Genomic DNA, 18965 nt, shown 5'->3' on the forward strand with positions numbered 1-18965 from the left:
CAGTCATTAGTGAAACATAAATTAAAACCAGAAGATAGAATTTCACATCCACTAGAACAGCAATAGTAAAAAAATTATAATAATATAAACAATATTGACAAAGATGTAGAGAATCAGGAACATTTATATATGGCCTGTAGGAATGTAAAAATTGTGCGGTCACTTCGGAAAACAGTTTGGTAATTTTTTAAATGTTAAACATGAATTTACCATATGACCCAGTAATTCCACTCTTAGGTATATATCCAAGAGAAATGAACATATATATTCACATAAGGGCTTGTATACATATGTTTTTAGCAGCATTAATCATAATTGCCAAAACCTAGGAACAACATAAAAGTAGTATATTCACTCAACAGAACACTATTCAGCAATTAAAAACAAAAAAGAACTACTGATACATGCTATGACATGGATGAACCTCGAAAACATTTTGTTCAGTGAAAGAAGCCAGACACAAGAGACCACATACTGTATGCTTCCATTTACACAAAATGTTCAAAAAAGAGAAGTTATAAGGACGGAAATTAGTGTTTGCCTGAAACAGGGAGTGCGGGTGGGAAAAGGATACGGGGCTTAACAGGAAACATGCAGCAGGAATGATACTGGATAATAAAAATGTTGTAAAAGTTATTTATGGTGACAATTCAAAACATTAAAATTACCAAAAAAATCATTGAATTGTACACTTGAAAAGAGTATATTATATAATATGAAAATATGCCTCATTAAAGTTATTTTCAAAAACAATGGCAAAAAAATCTTCACAGAAAAACAGCTGAGAAAATTCATTCTTATTAAAGATCCAAATTAATAAAAAATAAAGGAATATTAAAAATAACTTAAATAATGAAAACAGGGGCCAGCCCAGTGGCATAGTGGTTAAGTTCACCTGCTCCACTTTGGTGGCCGGGGGTTCACAGGTTCGGATCCTAGGCACAGACCTAGCACTGCTCATCAAGCCACACTGTGATGGCATCCCACATAAAATGGAGGAAGACTGGCACAGATGTTGATTCAGTGACAATCTTCGTCAAGCAAAAAGAGGAAGATTGGCAGAGATGTTAGCTCAGGGCCAATCTTCACCACAAAAATAAATAAATAAATAAAATAATGAAAACAAATACGCATCAAAATTTATGGGATGTAGGTGAGGAATGCTTAACAAGAAATTTACATCACTTCTAGTACCGAAAGAATAAATAATCTAAGTCTCCACCTCAAGAAGCTAGAAAAAGAAAAGCAAATCAAAAACAGTAAGAGAAGGAGGGAAACAGTAAAAATCAAAGCAAAAATAATGAAGTAGTGGAAAAACAATAGAAAAAACAATGAAATATTTCTTCGAAAAGATCAATAATTGATAAATCATTAGCACAACCAAGAAGAATGAAATCAGAGAGAGGATTCTTGGAAGATGGTATAGTAGGAAGAACTGCAAATCCATCTCCCCAACTAGACAACAAGTATACTGGCCAATTCTACCTGATGTAACTCTTTTGAAACCCTAGAGTCTACTGAATGCCCACAACCACCAAAGGAAGGGTTGGATGGTGAACTGCAGTCAACTTCAGCTCTTAGCATAGTAGCAGCTACCCATCCTCCACCTCCCAGTCCCTTGGCAGGCAGCTTTACACATTTTCTGGTACAACTTACACACAGCTTGCAGGAGCCAGGGTGGGCAATAAGGACCACGTCCTCCAAATATCAGAGATTTGTGCTCTAATCACTGATTCCTGTTTCTAATCATGGAGGTGCAGACACAGAATTGGGAAGCCATTGTTACAAGCCCCTTCCCCTCCAACTGAAGGGACTACCATATTTAAAGGGCCGGAGCTTTTTTATGTTCTTTTATTCCTCCCTTTTCTCTTTTTCTCCTTTTGGGAGCCAAATATTTAGGGACTAGGACATTCACAAGCAGCCACATATATAGGGGAGTTTAAAAACCTGTCATACATGCCCAGGGAATGGTGCAGGCTCAGAAAAGACCTGAGAAAACCTGAAGTTTATATCTCAGGCTGATATTGCACACAGAAAGAGCCCAAAACAACAACAACAACAAGCCAACTCTGGGTAAGGGGGAGAATCTGATTTCCAGAGTTACTGTATTAAAAGATTCAAATGTCCAGTTTTTAACAAAAAAATCACAAAGCATACAAAAAAACAAGAAAGCATGGCCCATCCAAAGAAAACAAATAAGTCAACAGAAACCACCCCTGAAAAAGACCACTTGGTGGACCTAATAAAGACTTTTAACAACTATCTTAAAGATGCTAAAACAACTAAAGCAAGATGTGGAGAAAGTCAAGAAAATAATGTATGAACAAAATGGAAATAACAATAAAGAGACAGAAAACATAAAAACACATGAAAAATAAATTCTGGAGCTGAAAAATATAATAACTGAAATGAAAAATTCACTAGAGGGATTCAAACACACATTTGAGCAGGCAGAAGAAAGAATCAGTGAACTTGAAGATAGGACAATTGAAATGATCAAGGCTAAGGAAGAGAAAGAAAACTGAACAAAGCTTAAGGAACCTATAGGACATCAACAAGAGTGCCAACAGATGCATTGTGGGAGTCCAAGTGGAGAACAGAGTTTATTTGAAGAAATAATTGGCCAAACTTCCAAAATTTGATGAAATACATAAATATAAACATCCAAGAAGCTCAACACTCTATTTAGGATGAATTCAAAGAGATCTACACTGAGGCACATTGTAATCAAACTGTCAAAAGACAAAGAGAGAATCTCAAAAGCAGCAAGAGAAGCAACTCATCACATACTGGGGATCTTCAATACGATTCTCAGCAGACTGCTTATTAGAAACCTTGAAGGCCAGAAGGCAGTGGGCTGATACATTTAAAGTGCTGAAAGAAAAAAAGCTGTCAAAAATGCTATATCTAGCAAAACTGTCCTTCAAAAGTAACGGAGAAATTAAGGCATTCCAAGATAAACAAAAACTGAGGGAGTTTGTTTCAACTAAACCAGTCCTACAAGAAATGCTATAGGGAATCCTTCAAGTTTAAATAAAAGGACACTAGCCAATAACTTGAAGCCATACAAAAAAATAAACATCTTAGTAACAGTAAATACATGAGAAATAATAGAGGCTAGTATTATTGTAACTTTGGTTTGTAACTTTTTGTCTTCTACATGATTTAAAAGACTAATGCATTAAAACAACACAGTTTATAAGCTAGTATTATAGTAACTTTGGTTTGTAAATCCACGTTTTGTTTTGTACATGATTTAAAGACTAACACTTAAAAGTACAATTATTAGTCTATGTTTTTGGACATACAATGTGTAAAGATATAATTTTGTGACATCAATAACTGAAAAAGGATGGAGATGGAGCTGTATAGGAGCAGGATTTTTATGTGTTATTAAAGTTAAGCTGGCATAAATTCAAATTAGTTATGTAACTTTAGGATATTAATGTAATCCCCATGGTAACTACAGAGAAAAGAGCTATAGAAGACACACAAAAAGAAATAAGAATTAAAATTTTTCACTATAAAAAAATGAACTGAAGACAAAAGTAATGCAGGAAAAGGCAGGGGGAGCAGTAAGGCATATAGAAAACAAATAGCAACATGAAAGAAGTTCTTTCTTACAAGCGATTAAGCGTAAATGGATTAAACTCTCCAATAAAAATACAGAAACTGGAAGAAAATATTTAAAAACATGATGCAGGGGCCAGCCCCATGGTCAAGTTCGCGTGCTCCACTGTGGCAGCCCACAGTTTCACCGGTTCAGATCCTGGGCGCGGACGTGGCACCCCACGTCAGCCCACGTTGAGGCGGTGTCCCACATGCCACAACTAGAAGGACCTGCAACTAAGATATACAACTATGAACTGGGGAGATTTGGGGAGATAAAGCAGAAAAAAAAAGAAAACATGATGCAAATATAGGCTGTCTACAACAGACTCACTTTAGACCCAAAGATTATTCAGCCTTAAAAAGGAAGGAAACTCTGACACATGTTATCTGATGAACCTTGACGACAGTCTGCTAAGTGAAATAAGCTGGTCACAAAAGGACAAATACTATATGATTTCACTCATGTGAGGTACCTAGAGGAGACAAAGTCATAAAAATAAAAATTGAATGGTGGTTGCCAGGGACTGTAGGGAGGGTGGAATGGAGAGTTAGTGTTTAATGGGTATACAGTTTCAGTTTTGCAAGATAAAAAAAGTTCTGGAGATGGATGGTGGTTATGGCTGCACAACAATGTGAATGTACTTAATACCACTGAACTGTACACTTAAAAATGGTTAAGATGGTAAATTTTTTGTGCATTTACCAGTTTTAAAAAATTGAAAAAAAGGCAAATTATCAAAATAAGGAATGAAACTAGAAACATCATTACTGACACTAAAGAAATTCAAGAATTTTAAGGGATATTAAAAGTAACTTTACATAAACAAATTAGCCAATTTAAGCGAAATGGACAAATTCCTAAAATGACACAACCAAAACTGACCCAGAAGAAATAAAAAATCTGAACACATCTGTAACAAGCAAAGAAACTGAAGTCATAAAATTACCAATATTCCCACAGAGAAAAGTCCATGCCCAGATTACTTTACTGGTGAATTCTATCAAATTTTTAAGGAAGACACAAAACCAATCCCACATAAAATTTTTTGGACAACAGAGGAGATATTTCTCAACTCATTGTGTTACCCTGATACCAAATCCAGACAAGACATCATAAGAAAAAAAAAACCTATAGACCAATATTCCTCACAAACAAAATTCCTTAAAAAAACATGAGCACCAAACATAGCAAGACCTTAAAAGGGTTACACAACAAACATGCCTAAGGGGGACTTATCACAAGAATGCAAGGTTGATTTAACACTCAAAAATCACATGCCTCTCTTTGTCTTCTTCATGGGAAGGTTTCCTATGACCAGTTGACAGAGAATTTTTTAAAAATCAAGCCAAACTCATAAAATGGTCAACTCAATATGTCATTGGAAGCCAACACGAACCACAGCTAAACCACATCCCCATTGAGGGACATCTTTCAAGAACAATGGTAGGAAGAAACTCTCCCTTTGGGCAAAGCCTACATCCTTTTCAAATAGAAACAGAAGAAACCTAAGGTTAGTATATATACACACTTCCATATAGTGGTAACTGGCTAGGTTGGTTGATTGGGGCTCAGAAGGAGCAAGTCTCAAAGATGAAGACAAGAAACTCTGGAGAAGAGGCATATGGATGGGCCAGTTGTAACGGCCATGTGAATCTTGGTGATTCATGCTAATGCTCATCATAAGGCATCCACCACAGAAGATACACTCAGCAACCAGGTGAAGAGAATTACCCACCCAGTGGGTGTCATACCACTCCTGTCCTTAGCCACACTAGTGTACAGGCCCAGAAATTTCAGCAATGGAACCCAGCACACACCAAACAGAAATGCATATATATGTTCATGAAATGGCACACAGTATTTCATACAAGTATTATTTGCAATAGTTGAAAACTGGAAAAAAAAAGTCATCAAGAGTAGAATGAATAAATTCTGATATTATACAATGAAATATTATTCAGAAATGAAAATAAGCAAACCACAACTACACATAAAAAAAGGATGAATATCACATATGCTTAAAAAATAGTGCAAAAAAGAACCAGATATAAAAGCATACCATCAGTTCCATATATAATCATTAAAAGAAAAAAAAGCAACTATTTCTTTGTTGTTGGCAAGATTAGGTGGTAAAACTATTTTGAAAACACAAGAGGAGAAAAGGTAGTACCACAAAAGTCAAGATAGTTTCTTGGAGAGGAGGGTATAAATAAATATTTGTTGTTGTTGGAGCTGTCCAGTCGATTCCATCTCCTAGAGACCCTGTGTAGTGAAGAGCAGAACTCTGTCCGGTATTTTTGCACCATCCTCTCACCTTTTGGTGCTATATCAGACAATGTTTTGCTGCTATTCATAGGATTTTCATGGCCCATTTTTTTTGGAAGTGGTGGTCAGATCCTTCTTCCTAGTCTGTCTTAGTCTAGAAGCTTGGCTGAAACCTGTCCACCACAGGTGACGCTGCTGCTATTTGAAACACCAGTGGCAGAGCTTTCAGCATCACAGCAACATGCAGCTGCCATAGTATAACAACCAAAAAACAGGTGGTATGGTTCCCAGACTAGCAAACAACCCGGGTCACAGTGGTGAGAGTGCTGAATCTTAATCACTAGACCACCAAGGCTGGCATAAATATTTGAAGACAGGAAAAGAGCTTCTGGAGTCTTGGTAATGTTCTATTCTTGAATCATGTAGCATTTACATGGGTGTTCAATCAGAAATAAACCCTCCAGCAATAGTATATCTTTGTTTTGTGCATTTTTCTTTATGTATGCTATATTTAAAAATAATAAGGGTTTAAAAATGTGTTACACACCGATAGTTAATGATGACATCTTCTGGGCTAAGGAGACTATTTTCCCCTTCCTAGGTCTCTCTCTCCTTTTGTTGTTTTTTTTTTTTTTTACTTTGAGATTTGAGATTCCATTCCCTTTAAATCCCTGCACTAGATATCAGAATTCTTCACTACATTTCTCTTTTCTTCTTTAAATAGTCTCAAGGGATAGCTTATTGACTTCATAAGCTATACATAAGCTTCATGCATGTAATTTTTAAGCAGCTTTACCAATATCATTCATTTTTCATAAAATTCACCTTTTTAAAGCATACTGTAAAGGATTTCAGTATATTCAGAGTTGTGCAACCATCTAACTTCAGAACATTTTCATCATCCCAAAGAAAAACTCCATACCCAGTAGTAGTCACTTCCTATCCTCTCAGCTCCCCTCAGCCTTGGCAACCACTAAGTTAACCTTCTGTGTCTCCATGGATTTGCCTAACCTAGACATTTTATATAAATATAATCACACAATATGTGTCCTTTTCTGACTGATTTCTTTCATTTAACACTATTTTCAGGATTCATTCAAGTTGTAGCATGTATCAATATTTCATTCCTATTGCTGAGTAAATATTCCATTGCATGAATATACTCATTTTGTTTATTAATTCTTCAGCTTATGAATATTTGGGCTGTTTCCACATTGGGGCTATTATGAATAATGCTGCCATGAATTTTCCTGCACACTATTTTGTATGGATGTATTTTTTTAATTCTCTTGGTTATATACATAAGAGTAGAATTGCTGGGTCATAGAGCAAATCTGTTTAACATCTTGAGGAACTGCCAAACTGTTTTCCAAAATAGCTGTACCATTTTACGATCCAACTACCAATGAATGAGAGTTTTAATTTCTCCATATCCTCGCCAATGCCTGTTATCATCTGTCCTTTTTCTTTTAGCCACCTCACTGGATATAAAACAGCATTTCATTGTGGTTTTGATTTGCATTTCTATAGTTACAAATGATAAGGATCTTTTTGAGTGGTTACTGTGTATCTTCTTTGGAGAAATGTCTGTTCAAATCCTTCGACCATTTTATAATTGGGCTGTCTTTTTATTGTTGACTTGTAAAAGTTCTTTATATACTCTGGTTATAAGTCCCTCATCCAATATAGGATTTGCAAATATTTTTCTCCCATTCTGTGGGTTGTCTTCTCACTTTCTTGATGGTGTATTTTAACACAACAGTATTAAACTTTGAGAAGTTCAATTTATCTATTTTCTTCCTTTTGTTACTTGTGCTTTTAACATGTCTAAGAAACCACTGCCTAAGTTCACAAAAATTTACACCTATATTTTCTCTAATAGTCTTTTAGTTTTAGCTCTTACATGTACATATTTGCATGTAGGGTGTGAGGCAGGGAGTCCAATTTCATTCTTTTGGATGTGGATATCCAGTTTATCCCAGCACGATTTGTGGAAAGGACTATTCTCTCCCCAATGAATTGTCTTGGCATCCTTATCAAAAATCAGTTAATCAGAGGGCTGGCCCCATGGCTGAGAGGTTAAGTTCATGCACTCTGCTTCAGCAGCCTGGGGTTCACCAGTTTGGATCCTGGGCACGGACCTAGTGCTGCCCATCAGGCCATGCTGTGGCAGCATCCCACACAGAAGAGCTAGAATGACCTACAACTATGATATACAACTATACACTGGGGCTTTGGGGAGGAAAAGAAAAAAAAAGAGGAGAATTGGCAACAATGTTAGCTCAGGGTCAATCTTCCTCACAAAACCAAAAAAAAAAAAAGAAAAAAAATTTTTTTTAATAAATTATAAATATAAGAGTTCACTTCTAGATCCAATTCTATTCCATTGATCTATATGTTTAGTCTTATGGCAATACAACATTTTGTTGACTACTGTAGCTTTATGGTTAAGTCTTGATATCAGGAAGCGTGAGTATCCCAACATCATTCTCCTTTTTCCTTATTGTTTGGCTGTTCTTGCTCCCTGGCATTTCCACATGAATTTTACAGTTTGTCAATTTCTGAAAAATACCCACCTGGGATTTTGGTAGTGATTGCACTGAATCTGTATAACTGGTTGGAGAATACTGCTATCTTAGCAAAATTAAATTTGCTGATCCATTAACATGGGATGTCTTTTCCATTTATTAAATTTTTCTGATCCATGAACATGGATGAATTTTCCATTTATTTCTCTTTAATTTCATTCAATAATATTTTGCACTTTCAGTGTACAAGTATTACACTTTTGTTCAATTTATTCCTATTTAATTCTTTTTGATGCTATTATAAATGGATTTTAATTTCATTACTGGACTATTCATTGCTAGTATATAGAACTGATTTCTGTTTCCTTGTATATAAGATCATGTCACCTGTGAACAGACTTTTACTTCTTCCTTTCCAATCTGGATGCCTTTTATTTCTTTTAGTTGTCTAATTAGCCTGGGACTGAACCTCCAGTACAATGTTAAATTAAGTAGTGAAAGCAAATATCCTTGTGCTTTTCCTGACCTTAGAAGGAAAGCATTCAGTCTTTCACCATTATAAACGACATTATCTTTGGACTTTTTCATAAATGCTCTGTTTTTGAGGAAATTTCCTCTATTCCTAGTTTGTTGAGCTCTCCTTACATTTTATGCTAGACCACTAACCAGATTCTCCTGGCAATTTACTCTCATATCACCTTGAGCCATGACAGAGACAAAATTTTTCCACTATCCCTGAAGGCCATTCACTTACAAGACATTCATAAAAAAAGATGACATTGTTATAAACCATAGCAAAGCACTACCTCTTCAGGGATATACGAGGACTTAACCAACCTTGCCAACCTGAATCACCGTCAAGCAGCCAGTATCACCAATTCCAATTCCACCCTGGACTCTCATTTTCGACACTGACTGAGAAATATTTTTGGATCTTGACCAAAGATCAAAAATGGACCTGGACCAGAAATTTGTTGATCTTTTCTTATTGAGCAGATTTATTTGCCAGTTGGTAACTTTCTGGCAGTCGTTGCTAGTTTATGTCTTGAATGGTCTCCTTACCAGGTGAAAACACTGAAAATAACTAGATAAAGGCATTACTAAGGGAGGAAAAACATGGACTGAAGATTTATATACCTAATTTTATGACAACTCTAACAAGGAAAATCAGGCTAAAGGACTGTCACCAGAGGCCAAAATGATCCTGCCTCTTTTAAACCTATTCACTCTCACATGTTCTGAGAGGGACAGAAGAAGGAAAAAAAAATCATTCAAGGCCCTCCTCTTCAGATAAGAATTTTATATTTCAGATAGTTGGGTTTCAAAGCCCAAGTTCCAGAACTCTGACAAGAGCTCTGTCTCTTCTCCACACTCTCACTGAATCAAAAAGCGCATTATCGAAAAATCGAGTCAGGACATACTACCACCAAACAGCCGCCTTTAATCTTGATGTGTACAGGAGACATATACTTTGTAGGAAAGCCAGTCGATACCTATAAACCTATAATCATTTTTCTGCACAGTACCTGTATTAGTTTCCTATCATTAAAACTATCCTATTACAACTTAGTGGCTCAAGACAAAACAATTTATCATCTTTAAGTTTTAGAGGTCAGAAGTCTAAAATGTGTCAGCAGGGTACATTACTTCTGGAAATTCTAGGGAGAATTTCTTTGCCTTTCCAGCTTCTAGAGGCATCCTGCAATCCTTGGCTCAGGATCCTGCATCACTCTGAACTCTATTTCCATCACTGCATCTCCTTCTCTGACTATAATGTCCTGCCTCTCTTTTATTAAGGACCCTTGTGATTACTTTGGGTCTATCCAGAAAAGCCAGATAATCTCCCCACTGCAAAACTCTTAACTTAATCCTGTCTTCAAATTCTCTGTTGCTATGCGAGGTGACATATTCACAGGTTTCAGGAATTAGGACATGGAAGCCTTAGGGGAGGGACCATTATTCTGTCTACCACGTTATCACAGAAAGGTAACAAAATAAACATGCAAAGTCAGTAAAAAAGGTTCACTCCTCTACAGGTATAAAATAGTCTCTAATTTTAGAAGTAATATCTACCATGAATTTCCATTTTCAGCACCATGGAAGGCTAAGATTCCAGAAAAATCCTCCAGATATAACGTACTTAAAATGCTTAATAAAATGTGAAAATATCTTTTTTAAATACATGGCTGAAAGTAAAAGAAATCTTCAGAAACCACAAGAAGGTGTTATTCCACAGAGATAAACAAGTGCTAGAGTTTACTTGAAGAAAGGAATTTCTTTGGAAGACAAATTTAAAGATACTATCCAGAATGCAACCTCAAGAGACTAATACATGGAAAATGTTAACAGCCATAAAATAACAATAAAAACTCACATATGTCAAATCAGTTGCAAAAAAGAAAAATACAATGGACAAGAATCCACATTCAAAGATGATATAACGACTGAGAATTTTCCAGAATTGACAAAAAGATACCAATCGTTAGATTTAGGAATGCCAAAGCATCCCAAACAGGACAAAGGAAAATAAATAATGATTAATATTAATAAATGATGTTGTATGTGTGGAACACCAAATACAAAGTGAAAATGTAAAGGACCCAGAGAGAAAAGACCACTTACCTAAAAAGGATAACCACTAAACAGAGAGCAGACCTCTCAGCATCAAAAGCGGAAGTCAAAAAGAGAGTGGAACAAAATCTTCAAATACTGAGACAAAAAAGCTTTCAACTGCTAATTATTTACTGAAACTACTATTCATAAATAGAGAGGTAATATTTTTCAGACAAAAGTAGTGTATTTGTAATGAGTCAACTTTGCGTGGTTGTACCATGCTTTCTATAATTTCCTTCTTTGTATGTTTGCCTAAATTCCCTGGTAAACTATACCACATATCTTTCAAGAATCAGGCTCACAGGTCATATTTTTATAAATCTTTTTCAAGTGATTCTTCAATCCCAGAAAGCTAAGCACACTGTCCTCTGGTCCTAAAACACTTATTATATGCCTTTATTACATACCATTCTTTATTATAATTTCTTATTAATTTGTTTCCACCACTGTAATGGAAATATCTTAAGAATCATAATTAGACTTACTCATTTTTCTATCTCCTATATCTAATACAGTGACTTCCAAAACATTTGTGAATGAATATGAATGCACCATACAGGAGAATGTGACAAGATGATAAAGGATGATGACTTCATAATAAGGAGAAGGTACTCAGAGATGTCAGCATGTTCAAGGACATAAAGATAAACAAATATTGTGCTATGGAAAAGCATTATGATAACAAAAGCAAATCAATAACTCATCACTTTATGATAAGAAAGTATGAGAAAACTAAGGAAATATATTAAAATTGTTACTTAGCATTCACCCTAAGATGTATCACAGCCAAACTGGAACTATTAGAATCTTAAATACACTTTAAATAGAATTTAAATATTAAATTCTAGTCAATAATAGAAAACAAATATAATGTTGGAGACTTTTGAAAAAGGATGAAAATTATATAACTGTAGACCCAATAAATAAATAGATTTGTAATTTTTAAAAATCCAGCATTCTTTAAAAGGGAAAAGATGAAAATTTTTTTAAAAATTACATTTTGAGAATAAGTAGAAATACTTTTAAACATAAGATAAAAATTGTAGTAAGTGTTTAAGTTGACTAAAGACTATCTTTAGTGAAGGAAATTTTAAAGCGAATTCAATTTTCATCATAACCTGCACATGGTATGATTTTTTTAACATTATATTACCCTTATAAAGCACATACATACACACACACACTTTCAGACTTTAGGGAATTACACTTAAAATATTTTATTGTGAAAAATTTTTAACTCAAAACATTCAATATATAAAACAAAAATAATTTCCCTTGGGTGTACACAAATTCAGCAACAATATAACAAAACAAGTTTTAAGTGACATTAGAGTTCAATACTCTTATTAAAACCAGAGAAAGTTATATTAATACACAGATAAAAAAGTAAAAATAAAAAATCAAACACTAAAATTTAACCAACTCAGCATTTCACAACAGAAGAATTTAGAATCAAAGTGATCATGCCAGAAAAATACAAACAGCTGAATAATTTGTGTTTATATAACAGTTTCAGAACTGACTATTTTTATTTCATATCAATATATAGCCTTGAAAAGTACATGTGAATATTCTTAAAAAACAAATAATAATTATAATTTTCTAATGAATTATATTTTTCCATTTTTATAAACCATTTTACAAGTTTGAAAAATATTCCTTAATTTATATCAATAAAGCAAAATTAGGAAGAAACGAACACTTAAAATGTAAAATTTAACAATCCTAAACTTTGAAATATTTTAATCTAAGAAATTAAATGTTCTCTGCTCCTCAAATTTTCAATCAAGTCTGTTGCCAACATTTATAAAATAACACATGCTACTAACTTAACACAAATGTTGTAGAGTGGAAAAAAGCATTATTCTAATATTGACTCTTTTATCTGCAAAATATAATAAAACTTAAGCCTAAGAAAATATAAATTCTAAAATGAAAGGGCTATTTTTTGTTTTTTATTTGAAAGGACTCTGAATAAAATTATGCTATTACTAACATCCTCCATCTTGTAATTTTACAGTGTAATAAAACAGCTAATGTAGGGCAAAAAGTAAGTAATGTAGCTTCAAAATAAAAAATAAAAACAAAAGTTAGCTTTAATTTAAGCACTATTTATCTTAAAAGAAGAAAACCTAATTTTAATCATATTTTCCGCTGCTTTCTGTATTAGACTTCTGTCCAAACAGAAAAAAAATCAATTAGGAACTAAGTGAAATGTAGACTTGTAAAAATATCATTCCCTACAGTATTTAGTAATTTACATGCTGTAAACAAATTGCTGAAGTTTGTCTATTTCTATCATTTCCAAACATAAAATACTATGCATCAAGACATGTAACTGAAGTTAAAAGAACTCTGAAATACTGAAGTGGTATGAGGCCCCTTCTGACAAAACTGGTACCAAAAAAACCAATATTATTACTTTATTTTACTCTGAAATTCAAATTCATTGTTTTTTTAACTAACCACATCATTAACTTTGCCATATTTTATGATATCAAAACAAAACAACAAAAGCTACCTAGTAACACAACAGTCATGGAAGTTGGTGTTAAGTGAATTATTTTTCCAATAAAAGCACCTTTATAAACTGTAGAAAATAATCTTTAAGATCTGGTAAGGTTTGGGGGAAAATGACACAAAATTATTCAAATAAATTAGTTTACAAAGAATAAGTGTTAAATTCTATGTTCTCAAATAACCACAAACTAGAGATTAACTTGTGATGTAAAAAATATACATAACGTTTCCTTGCCTTCAATAATCTTTACGATACCAAATTTAAACTCATTCATATTCACGAACAACAATATTTCTAGAAATTATTTCCTAACCTCAAAAAAATGACAACAATATCAGCATATTCAAAAAATACGTACAGATGGTAAACTAGATTGTCCCTAGGTAGCTTAGGAAATGTCTAAATTTTCCCAAATACTTTTAAATCACCAAATCTCTAGTTCTTCAAAACTATTTGGCTAACACTGACTCTTAAGTCCACTGGTATAATTTTATAGTTCTATCTTTGCACCAAAACAATACTCTGAATTTGCTTAATAATTGTATACTTGCAAAATAAATTCCAATTCACAGGAATTTTCACTGACAAACACACTAACAAAATATCTACCCCTCTAGTAGGTAGTAGTGTCCTTGAATGTCACAAATATCCACACTAATAAACAACCAAAAATATAAAACCAAATTAAAAATAGATATAACTACAAAATAAAGAAAAATACCATGCATGAGCTAAAGAGAGGGAAGGATGGGATTAAGTCTGACCTCTCTTCTATATCCTTTTAATTAACGTCAGTCCCATAAGCAGCTATATTTTCCAGAAACATGGACTCATTAACTGTCCTATATTACACATGACTGCAATCATGACTCTATGAAGTAGCAACTGAAACCAAGGCTGTAGTCAGGAGAGACATCCGAAAAACGTCAGACGGTAACGGTAAAATGACACCATCTCATGACTGTCAAACCACATGCAAATCACAGTTTATCAAATAAAATGTTTTCAAGATACTTCAGGAGTAAACCACATTTCCTAAGTAATCTTACTGAAATCAAATCATCAAAATTCTTGGTAACATAAAATTTCTCTAACATTCTAATCATTGTCTCCTAGAGGCAATCATCTGAACAATCCGGAATCCTTCAACGTGCTTTAATATTAGAAGTCGTCCTATGCTTACCACTTTTACAATAGATCTGGAGCACCTAAAACAAAACAGTAACTACTGAGTATCTTACGTATCATTTGTTGCCAAACTGATGCACAAACGATCTGAGCTTTCGTCTCCCTCTACTGAAAAACAAGCAGAAAATAATGAGTATGTTGTAATACAATTTTCAAAGCATTACAGATCTTACTAAGAGTTACTCAAGACTTTATTTTGAAAATTCCTAATAAAAACAGAATTTCTTCTTACTTAAAATTCCTAAAAGCCACAATATAACAGGTAAAGAAGGAACAAAATAAGGCATAAACAAATTACACATATAATATATACATATAATTATACGTATCGTACAAATAAAAACATCTTTTCTTAAACAATTAGTAATATATGCCCACATTGGAAAATATATATATAACTTACTCTGGTGTTTTTTAGAACTATGATTAATCTTAAATAAAAACTAAAATTAAAAATAAAAATTAAATAAATTTTTAAAATTAAATATTAATAAAATTAGATAAATCTTAATCATGAATCCTATCCTCAAAATAGAAATTTAACCATTAAACTGCAAATATGTGTATATTATGTATGTATGTATACACTGTCCTAAATATTTCAGTTTCTTGCAAGGCAGCATCAGAATTTTTTTAAGTTACTGTTTTACAAAATATTTTCACAACAAATATAGTGGCTTTACTAGGTTAATTATGGATATTTCTAACAGTTAGTGAGCATTTACTATGTACCAAGTAAGTGAAAATGCTTTACATGCTAACTTATTTAATCCTCACAACCAGCAAAAGGAGTAGTTATTATGATCTCCATTCTACAGATGAAGAAACTGAGGCACAGATAGGTTAGAAAAGCTTACCCACAGTTTCACAATTAATAAGGGATAAAGCAGGAATTCAAACTCAGGGAATAGGGCCACAATGCCCACTTTTAACTACCATGCTAGTTCCAATGCAAGTGATTCATAAATCTGTATCATTTACTAGTCTTGTATTTTCAAAATTCAGTCGGACATTCTGCATGCCTGTCAGCAATTCCCCTTCAGATGTCCAGATATTAACCTCAAATTTAAAATCTCAGACAAAATTCTACTCTAAAACTGGGTCACCATTCCAGATTTCTTTCAAAGATGTCTTCTAGTTAAATAAACTGTAGGAAGGTAGCACATAGCATCAAGCACTGCCTTGTTACGAAAGTGACTAGCTATTTTCATGCTTTTGCTTGTTACATTCTCTAGTTCCCATAATGATCTATTCAAAGACTTCCAGGCAAGAATAAATGAGCGAGCAAGTAACCAACCAAAAAAAAAGGAAAAAATTCCTGCAAAAACATCCTAGAAAAAGACTAGTAATTTTTATTTTGAAGAAAACAGTCTGCAAATAAAACAATCACCTTGAATACATATTGATACGTTTTAGTAGGCTAAAACTATGGAAAAGTTAAGCCAATCTTCTAAACGTAAAGGGACGGAACTTCTATAATTAAAATAATTCCTAGGAAAGATAATATAAATGTATTATACCTCTAGGCCATTTCCAACATGATGACATTTTTACTATTATATGTACTCCGAATTAAACTTAGCACAAAATTACTCTGACTTGTTATGTACAGTCTGGACAGGAGGGACAGATTCTAAGAGTTTTCACAGATAAAGTTCAGAACTATTATTTTCTCTCAAAAAAAAAATTGAGGAAGTTACCCACAATACTCTCTAGAACAGGGGCTCTCAACTTGGCTGTATATTAGAATCCCGTGAGATCTTTAAAATCCTAATGGTGAGGCCATAGCCTGACCAATTAAAACAGAATCTCTAAAAGACAGGTCCAGGCATCAGAATTTTTTAAAGCTTCTTTTCTTAATTCCAATGCAAAGCCTAGGTTGAAAAGCACTGTTGTTAGAGCTCTATCTCCAACTTTTTAAATAAGCATGAGAGTTTCAAGTATTAATGTCTTCAACCAAGAAGTACTAAAACCACTGTGCCCTAGTTTCAGAGTACCTGCAGGCAATAACAGCAGCAGCAGTGGTCACTACTGCCCTTAGATGAGTAAGAGAGATGGCAAGAGCTTGGATAGTATTCAAGGCAATTAAACTAGTTTTAAGGTGGTGTTTTTTTACTTTGTTTTAAAACTATGATTATCACAAGTATACCAGTCTATTCTTAGTCCACGAGACCATGTTTCTTATATTTGTTTCAAAGTTATGATTTTTCCTTAAGTAGGACTTCAATTTTTTTTTTAGGAGTGTAATTTAATGTTTGGTGCTCTAACTGCTTTTGTTAACAGCCACTTTCACTTTAATTCACTATTGATTCACTGTGTGCTGGGAATGCAGGACGTGAGATGGAGGTAGGGGCCAAGAGTGGGTTACAAAAGAATTTGATGGGAAAAACAAAGGCGGCAGAAATATACACAGGTAAAGGAAAAATAAAAGATATTATATGAGTGCCAAAATGTATGGTCTGATGGCCAAGGGTTACAGAAAACTCTTCCTCAAATAATTTACCTACCTTTCAAAAGGTAGCATAAATAATGAACAAAGCAGACTTTGGAGTTGGAGACATAGGAGTTTAAAATCTCAGTTCCTTACTCACCAGCTTTATATCCATGGGCAATTTACTTAATTCCCCTGCACCCCATCATAAAATAGTGATAACAACTTTGGGAGGGTGGTACTTCCTCCCATTCCTGTTGTTCCCTTCCATGTGAAAGTATTCATGCGGGAGGCACTCTACTAGCATAACTCCTCTGGACTCTCTGCCCCCCTACTCACACACCAGGAGTAGGGGCAATCTGATTGGTCTATTTAGAAGGAGAAAGGATATGTTCGATCAGCCTCTTCTTCCTATTTCCCTTCTTTTTGGAGATAACTGCCTTAAGCTGTAAGTTTTACATGGGTAGGCTTCCCATATGGAGAAGCTCTCCTCCCTGCATGTGTGCGTAGTCTAAATAATTGATTCAGTATTGGTAAACTCATTTGCCCATGTTTATAAGACACATTTATCAATATTGTTTTTGATTTTTTTTTCCTGAGGAAGATTCGCCCTGAGCTAACATCTGTGTCAATCTTCCTCTATTTTATATGTGGGTCACCGCCACAGCATGGTCGGCAATGAGTGGTGTAGGTCTGTGCCCAGGAACCAAACCCAAGCCACCAAAGCAGAATGCCCCAACTTAGCCACTAGGCCACAGGGCCAGGCCCTGTTTTTTATTTTTTTTAATAAACATGATATTTGCTCACCAACTGTATTTCTCCTTGTCTCTCTCTCTAAAGTGATTTAGAACTCAGGCAAAGAAGCACAGTACTAGTATTAGACTCCATTTAAACCTAATATTAACCTACTTTATAGAGTTGGGGTAAGCTTTAAATAAGATAATACATACAAAACTCTTAGCACAGTACCTGGAACGTAGTAAGCACTCTACCATAACTGCTACTACAATAATAAAAGACGACTCAAAAATAAGAAGAAAAAAGAGCCAATTTTAAAGCACTTAGCAATTCACTATAAAGCACCTAAAGATGAATTCAAATGAAAAACTCTAAAATACATCAATAAAAACAAGGCACTTCCACTCATTGAAAGAATGTAACCTCTTATGACAATAGTTATAATATGGAATAACATACAAAAATTTATAAAGTCAGAATATTCATTAAGCAGAGAAAATTCTTTATAGCCTACAAAATCCTCAGTAACTAATCCATACAGAAAATAAGTATAATTTGCATAAGCAAAATCAGATACTATAGCACATAAAATACTAAAATCTTAATATTTTAGAATCAGTTTGACATCTAAATTTTTGGGAGGAAATATGCTCCAGTCAGTTTATTCTATAAATTTAACTGCACTAGCAATAAGGTAGAAGCACACTCAAAAAACCTAGATAAAGATATATTTCACCTGATAACATAAATAACAGAAAATTGATTCTTCGAAATGAGCCCAGGAAGCTCACAAAGAGCAGCAAGATGTATTAACCTGAGATCTATGGACCTTTGGGAGTTTTGTGAAACCTTGAAACTATTTGTAAAATGTCATGCATGTGTGCATGCACATGTGGTTAGAATCTTCTACTAGCATTACAGTCTCAAAGGTCATCATTCACACAAGGTAAACGCAGTGAGCATCATTTTATAATTCAAGTGATCAGTCCCAGTTTCCTCATTGTTTCAGATTTTCTAGTAAGTTATACTGCAGTATATTTTCAATTTGGATAATTTTAGTACATAATA

General features: G+C 33.9%; 1 protein-coding gene across 8 annotated transcripts in view; it reads right to left on the minus strand.

Annotated features, from left to right (window-relative positions):
• Positions 1 to 18965, minus strand: part of TDRD15 (tudor domain containing 15) — a 455155-nt gene that overhangs the window by 378173 nt on the left and 58017 nt on the right. Inside the window, exon 3 of one of the 8 annotated variants that reach the window (XM_070512538.1) lies at positions 12223 to 14836. The exons of the other annotated variants lie outside the window; for them this stretch is intronic. Within the exon in view, the coding sequence (XP_070368639.1) occupies positions 14778 to 14836 (59 nt within the window). The 3' untranslated portion in view covers positions 12223 to 14777. Of the gene's footprint in view, positions 1 to 12222; positions 14837 to 18965 lie in introns of those variants that run through there. 8 annotated transcript variants of the gene reach the window in all.

This window comes from Equus asinus, chromosome 6 (assembly GCF_041296235.1).
Source record: "Equus asinus isolate D_3611 breed Donkey chromosome 6, EquAss-T2T_v2, whole genome shotgun sequence".
In the NCBI taxonomy this organism is placed as follows: domain Eukaryota; kingdom Metazoa; phylum Chordata; class Mammalia; order Perissodactyla; family Equidae; genus Equus; species Equus asinus.